At 35.6% G+C, this 8,252-nt stretch overlaps 1 protein-coding gene across 1 annotated transcript; it reads right to left on the bottom strand.

The window, feature by feature from the left end:
• Positions 1-1,016: 1,016 nt before the first annotated feature.
• Positions 1,017-3,619, bottom strand: LOC144998678 (uncharacterized). Its single transcript, XM_078958411.1, has 2 exons — positions 3,421-3,619; positions 1,017-2,464 (listed from the first exon to the last, which is right to left on the bottom strand). Exon 2 carries the CDS (start codon positions 2,422-2,424, stop codon positions 1,252-1,254), a length of 1,173 nt encoding a protein of 390 aa, XP_078814537.1. The 5' UTR covers positions 2,425-2,464; positions 3,421-3,619; the 3' UTR covers positions 1,017-1,251.
• Positions 3,620-8,252: the final 4,633 nt, after the last annotated feature.

Here is an 8,252-nt window from a genome sequence, read left to right as displayed (position 1 = left end):
TTATACTTGAGAGAGTTGAAGAGATTTCGGCCAAAGAAAGGAAAGGAATGAAGAAATGGCTAAGTGTTACTTATATAGGGGTGAGTTTACGGCCACCTTGAGTTTACGGCCGTAAACTCTTGATGTCTTGGCCGTAAACTCCTCTTGAATGAGTTTATGGCTTGATCTTTGTACAGTAGCTCTAGCATATACTTCCTAACACTCATTCCTTGAATGTATTGGGCTCAGAACACTCAAACAGACTCTAAACTGTGCTAAACGATAGCAGAAGTGAGTCTGACTTTTGGTTGATTGGACTGGTTTTTAAAGCGAAAATTTCCAGGTTGTCACAGACAGGGACCAAGTGCATAACAAAAACAAACAATAGGGACCAAGTACGTAACAAAAACAAACAGTAGAGACCTTTCGAGTTAAAAAAATAAGTTAGGGACAAGCGCGCAAATTACTCCAAACCATAGAGACCATTAGTGTAATTTACTCTTAAAATAATTATTTTTTCTTTTTTATGTTTTTTTTTTTAAATAACAAAAAACTCATAAATGGTCCCTGTAATAGTAAAATAATGAAAATGTCATCCACCTAACAGACAGACATAGTTAGCAATAAAAACATTATTTTAAAAGTTTGGAAACCACAAGGACCATCTATGAGATTTTTTTAAATTATGAACGAAACTTTAGATTTATAAAATCATAAAGACCATTTATGAAGTAACTTGTTGCTACTATCAATCCGAACATTAGATATGCACTACTACAAGTAAAGAAACATAAATAGGTTATTATTGTTCTAAAAATAAGATTTACTAAAAAGATGAGAATATTTTGCTATTTCTTGCTATTTATCTTTTAAATTAAATTAGATAGATGTGTTGGCTTCTATACAAATATTCATCCATGTAAGGTAAACACATTCAACTAAGTTGTTACTAAGACATCTAACAATGTATAAAAAAACTTACAACTACTTTTGCCAAACACTTTTACACAATTAACAGTCACAATTTTTACAACTACTTTTGCCAAACACTTTTACACAATTAACAGTCACAATTTTCAACTTGAAGCTTCCGGTTAGTTTTATCAAGTTTTAACAGACATAACCTTAACCCTCCAAAACTTCTAACAAAAAATAAGTTTTATACCTCACTTCCATAAATCTCCTTATTAAACATCATAGTAACCACTTAACACAAACATAACAAAACTCCACACCAATGAAAACAAATTGCATACATTTTTGGCGACATCATTACACGAGAGGTTTACTGTCCCACTCCTCCCTTACTTCCTCTAAATCGGGGCAATATCGTTGTGACAAAATCTCCACTTGTTCAGAAAACGGCTTGCTTCCATGATGACCAATATGACGAACCATTTGTTCCCATCTTTTTCTACAAACATCACCCGATCTATGCTCAAGAACCCTATCCCACTCCACATCTTCCACACACGAAGCATCAAGATCATAAAGAGCCCTAATCAACCTATAATCATCAACATTACTCCATTTCCCTTCCTCCACAAGAGACGACGTCAATTGTGAGTACCATTTCTTACAACAAGTCGAATCATTTCGAGTCGATAGCTTCTCACTAATCGCAGTCCAAGGAATATTATCCCTCAACATCCCATGTTTCGACTTCTTCTCTTCCGAAATCACTTTCATTTGTAAATCCAAATTCACCAAATCATATAACCCTTGATACTCTTCTTGACTCCATCTCCCTCCCTTTTTGTTATCAAACTTAATTCTTCGCCATTTATCCTTAACATGAATCCGATTTTTTCCGAGTTCTTCGGCCACCTTTTTCCAATCATTTCTGTGTTTTTTATAAGATTTTCGTAGATATTCGGTTTCTTCTTCGGTCCATTTGCCTTTTTCACCTTGTTCGAATAGAATATGGGCACGATAGTATATGGCGGAGTGTGGGCGATAGGGGATGCGGGCCCCGATTTGTTTCCAACAGTTTTTTAATTCAGGGTGAGATCGACAATTTAGAATCTTTTTTAAAGCTTCTTCTTCTCCACCAAGATCGTGTGACTTTATGTAATCCAAAACCGATTCTTTTAGTATTTTGTCTTCTTCTGGAGTAAACCACTTGCCTCGAAGTAAGTTGTCTGTTTTAGTGTTTGTGTTCTCTTTATCTTTATCCGAATTTGGAAAAACGTCTACTTTATCAGAAAATGTGACTTTCTTGGATTTGCGTTTCTTTTTCTTGTCTTTTCTTGATTCCGGATCATCTTCGGTAGATTCTTTTTTCCTCTTCTTCTTATCCTTCTTCTGTGAATTATCGTTATTTCCCATATTACCCTTCTCATTTAGAGATTCAATTCCCATATCACCCTTCTCATGTTGAGCCTCGTTTGTTTGTTTTTCTATCTCCAAAGGCTTGGCATCATTTTTTCTTTCTGATTTGTCCATTTGTAACTTTCTAGTTTCTAGCAGCCTTTTTTACTACCTCCTGCAAGAAATAAAAACCAATAACAAGTATCTTTGAGAATTTATATATTAACACTGAAAATAAAGATAGGAACCACAACTACAATTTGGTAATTTTAACTCAAAATAACATTTTTGTTTTAGGCCCTAAAGGAAATCAACTGCAATGAAAAAACAACAGACTGAAATATTCAGCAGTTTGGCTAAACCAACATAATGTATAAACACGTTATCTGTAGTCCTTTTATAGAAAAATTAGAAAGAAATTTCTTAACACCCTATCTTATTACCAAGTCAACTTGGCTAGTGAGTTGGTTTTCTTATGATGAGGATGAAGGAGGGTATTCATGTCTTTTAAACAGGCGAGACAGCAAGAGCCAATCTATAAAAAATGCAATTTTTGTCCCGTTTGTAAGGCTTTCTTAGCAGATTTGGGGAAATGAAACTATATTGAAATATAACTATAACCAAAAGCAAAATGTTCATAATGACCAAATGCCATCATAGAAACATATGTTTAATTCCAAACAAAGGTGATAAGATGAAAACTTGAACAGACCAAGTTTAAGAATTTTGTTAATTATGTTTTATTTTGATTTCAACAATGTGGGTAGAAATTTTCTCTGGATGTGTCTCGAAGCAAAAACAATTAACCTATAGAAACCACAACCATTTGTTAAACATAAAGGGCCTGATTCTTTTTGGGTTTGTTGTATGGATAAAATCTTTCTATCTAATTAAATCTGTTATAGATAACGAGAAAAAAAAAAAATTAAACATTTTGCAATGGTATCGATATAAAACGTGTACATGGCTGTTTCACTCCTATCGTCTATCAATTCGTGTTAGGATTCTATAAACAATTGATAAATAGGGAAGAACTCCGTATCGACGAAGGCATTAAGCAATCAATGTAATTAGCCATTGGAGAATATAGCATACAGAGATTATTCATAAAATACAAAAAATATAACTTACCTAGAAATAAAGTGAGAAACAGACTTCAGATTTCACAATCGTAAGCCAGTTTAGATTTCATACTTCAGAGTTCCGACGTCAGGCAGGGGGGTGGGGCATCGACAGCCAAGGGAGGGGTGAGTGGGCGGAGGTGCGGTGGCCGGCGGTCAATCGGCTGTGCCCTAGAGGCTTCTTGAACAGAACAGAAGAGAGGGAACTTTTGGGATTTCGCTTTGCCGCTTGGAGAAGTCGCGATATTATGGCTGAATTAAAAATCTGTTTTCAAATTTTTAATTTAATTTTTAAAATATTAAAATATAAAGTAATTAATTAATTAATTAATTAATTAATTACTTATTTAAATTTGGCAATTACACCAAAACTCAAATTATAAATGAGCTTCAAGTTTAGTATTCAACTTCATCAAGCATAGAAATTAGCTCGATCAAACAAATATTGAATATACGAACAATCAAATTGAATTCAATACATATCGATTGAAGGCAAACGGACAATAAACTGCGCCGCTAGTCCTTTTTGAATGGCAAAGCCAATTCTTTTGAAAACAACATTTATGGATCTAGGAGATATGACATTAGAGAATGCATGATCTGTTGGACTCTGTTAAGGAGCTCCACCGCCTCTGGTGCGAGAAAACCAAATGTATCGAATGCAAAAGGAACAAACACATGTTGATTTTCTCTACATGTATTTTCATGCTTTACCACTTTGCATGCAGCGGCTTTCAAAGCGGCATGCCCAGCTGCGAAACCTCCGCTCCCCAAACCAACGAGAGGAGATACACCAGTAAGATCCACGCACGTATGCTTCCCTCCTATCCATCCAAAGACCAAAATATCAGCTGGTTTAAGTGTGGACCTGCCATCCTGCGGGTCCGTCAAAAAGTTCATTGGCGCTTCTTTCTTCACAGATATACCAGCACGCCGACAAGCATCAAAGAGAACATCTTGAACCACATCATGTCTATACTTGAAACCAGGGAGCTCTCTATAATGAACCGCGTGTTCCCCAAAGGTATCCACATATGCCTTGCGACAAACTGGGCATATCTCGTCAATTGGGAATATGGGAATCATGAGGCGGTAACGAAGGATAGTTCGGTACTCCACAGGAGACATATGCTGGCCAAGGATAGTTCGGTACTCCACAGCAGAAAATCCTGAGCATGAGGCGCCCGCAGACACTCAAAGACTGCTTGCTGTCTGGCAGTCATATCGAAGTTGACTTCCATATCATGGACGATTTTGCTAAAAAGGGCACACGCCAAAGCTTTTTGGGATTTAGGGGGGGCGGTGTCATTATTAGTGAAACCGCTACAGTCAAATCCTGGAATCGTATCACGGAGACGAGTCATAGCACATAGATAATCCGATTCCATACCACATATGCCACTGTCACGTAAGATGTGGTCTTGTAATGGCCAAGATTGGGCCCTCGAGGCTACAAATGCGTACGAGGAAACCTCGTAGGCCGAGTACAAACCCAAACCACCGAAACGAATAGGTAAGGAAGCCAAGCGCCAATGAATGTCTCCAAAGAAGGGGCCTCCACATACCACCATATCCTCGATAGACCTGCGCAATCCCTTGTCAAAGAATAACACTGCCTCTTCTATGTGTACCGGCTGACATGTTCTTAAACCAAATAAAAGTTTTGCAATACCCATACATGATCGAAGCAAAAGGAGCTCACTCTGTGGGTCACATAGTTATGGAAGAAGGCCCATCAAATCAACAACATTGACCGCTCTTTTCATGGCCAGCCCGCTAATAAACCCTGCGTCTCTGCTAACAGCTCCCCCCCCCCCAGGAGTTTCACCCCCAAAGAAGGTCTCCCTATCTCCGTAGGGAATAAATCAGCCCGAAGCTTCCTACCATCACATGAGGGCCAAAAAATCTCCGTTTTCTTGATGTTCAACTTGAGACCCAAACCTGGACCATGCAACCGAATTATGTTCAACACTCTAGCCACCTCCTCTGAATCCCCAATGACAGTCCCATCATCTAGGTACCAAGCATGGAAAAGGAGCTTACAATTATCTCTAATCTTGTGCACAAGCGGGTGCAAAACAAGGGCAAAAAGAAGAGGGCCCAAGGGGTCACCTTGCTGCACCCCAGTGGCAGACCACATATGTTGGTCTCCGATATAAAGTCTTGCTGCTTGCCCGTACAAGAAATTCACCCACAAAGAAATGGAAGGGCACATCTTCTTAACCTCATGGAGCAATGTTGAACGATCCACCAGGTTAAAGGCATTCGAAAAATCCACAATCAGCATTACAAGAGACCCATCAGCATGGTGTATTGGTGTTCACTCAACACCCTATTGGCACTGTGTAACACAGCCTCAGCACCGCCAGATACACCAACCCCAAACTGAAAATCATTAAGGTACTTGGCCATTTCTTTACCCACACATTTCATGGCAACCTTGGAAACCAGACGTCTCCATATAGTGCCTACTGCAATCGGACGGATTCCATTGTCAGGTTTAAGTAGAGGCGTGAGAGGAAACCAGACGTCTCCATATAGTGCCTACTGCAAATTGAATTTATAATTCGGTTTGATTTCAAACTTGATTAAAAACCTAAATTAAAATCTCATTTTATCTGCATTTGATTTTTATTTGGTTTGGTTTACGTTTTATTGGGTTTACAAATCAAATAACAAAAATGTCCATCTTTGTAATCAATTAAAAATTTTGCAAGTTAACTTTTTATATTTAACTTGATAAAAAAAAACATAAACATGGAAGATTTTATTCTTTTAAATTCTCAATTTAACTATAAAGTTTTTTAAATAAACCTTGAACTCATTTGATACAAACAAAATAGCTTTTTTTGTTCTTTGTTAGTTTTGTTTATTACTAGGGGTGAGCATATATCGATTTAGATTGGTTTTAATCTAAAACCGAACCCAAACCGATGAACTTTGGTATCAAAAAATTAAACTCAAGCCAAAACCAATGGGTTTGGTTTCTAGGTTTTCGGTTTTTCCCAGTCTGGTTTTGGGTTTAAACTCAAACTAATCGATTTATGGGTTTTTCTCGGGCTAAGCCAATACAAAATAGTTCATTATATATATATATATAGAATATATTTGCTTGAGTTTGAGCCAAGCTTCAATGTAGGACTCTCATATGGGTGATGTCGAAGTTTAAGAACTCCATTGTGGGGTGCGTTTAAAATAAAAGCTGAGATATATGAGAGGAATAGGATGCAAACAAGGGACATGAAGGTTGGAGGACCAAACACTCAACCATTGGACCAAGCTTTTATTTATGTTTTTATCTCAAGTAATGAATATATATACATATTTTTGATCGATTTGGGTTTGCTCCTTTCTAATAAATGTTAACCCAAAACAGATGATTAGGATTTGGTTTCGGTTTTTTAGTTTCGGTTGTGTTGGTTTTTTCCGGTTTTTCGGTTTCCAAATTTTGTTTTGTTCACCCATATTTATCCATAGAGAAAATTCGGAATATAACCAAAAAAGATTGTTGGTTTAAAGAAAATAACCATGAAAAAAAGAATTTCGGAAAATGACCAAAGGATCCACAAAGCACCCTCTGCGGATCTCTCTATAGCTCTGCGGATCCCTCTATAGTTCTGCGAAATGTGGATTTTTTATTTTTTTTCGTTTTTTCTTTTTTTTCGTTTTTTCTTTTTTTTTCGTTCATTTTCGTTTATTAATATTAACATTTTAATTTTTTTAAATATATTAATACCTTATGTGATTATTATGTAAAAAATTAACAAAAAAATGTTAAAAATAATGAAATATCTAAAGGATCCGCAGAGCACCCTATACGGATCCATTAAAGGCTCTGCGGGTCCTCTACAGCTCTATAGAATCTTTGTTTTTTGATTTTTTTTCGTTTTTTCGTTTTTTTTTTTTTTTGCATTCATTTTTCGTTTATTAATATTATTTTTTTTAAATACACTTATACCTTATGTGATTATGTAAAAAATCTGACAAAAAAATGTTAAAAATAATAAACTTAGGATCCGCAGAGCACCCTCTGCATATCCATTAAAAACTCTGCGGATCCTCTACAGCTCTGTGAAATCTTTGTTTTTTTTATTTTTTTAATTTTTTTTCGTTTTTTTGCGTTCATTGTCGCTTATTAATATTATTTTTTTTAAATACACTAATACCTTATGTGATTATATAAAACACTTGACAAAAAAAGGTTAAAAATAATGAACTTATGTTTAATATCAATCCTCATAACTATTTAGGAATCCACATAACTGTTACCAACGGATTTGTGTACACCTCTGCGGATCAGTGTATAAATTGTCATACCGGTTAAATATTGTATCAACTCACCCCGGTATAGAAAAATATACACCTCTGCGGATCAGTGTATAAATAGTTCTACGTATTCTTTTATGCAGAGGTGTACACTAATCCGCAGATGTGATTCCAAGAAGAACATACGTATGTATACTGATCCGTTGATAACAGTTATGTGGATTCCAAACAGTTATGTGGGCTAATATTAAACATAAGTTCATTATTTTTAACCTTTTTTTGTCAATTTTTTTACATAATCACATAAGGTATTAATGTATTTAAAAAATTAATATTAACAAACGACAATGAACGCAAAAAAACGAAAAAAAAAAGTTTTAAAAATCAAAAAACAAAGATTTCGCAGAGATGTAGAAGATCCGCAGAGTCTTTAATGGATATGCAGATGGTGCTATGCGGATCCTAAGTTCATTATTTTTAACATTTTTTTGTCAAATTTTTTACATAATCATATAAGGTATTAGTCTATTTAAAAAAAATTAATATTAATAAACGAAAATGAACGCAAAAAAACAA

The sequence above is a fragment of the Lactuca saligna genome, chromosome 5 (genome assembly GCF_052625555.1).
Source record: "Lactuca saligna cultivar CGN05327 chromosome 5, ASM5262555v1, whole genome shotgun sequence".
In the NCBI taxonomy this organism is placed as follows: Eukaryota; Viridiplantae; Streptophyta; class Magnoliopsida; order Asterales; family Asteraceae; genus Lactuca; species Lactuca saligna.
This window is presented reverse-complemented; position numbering and strand designations above follow the sequence as displayed.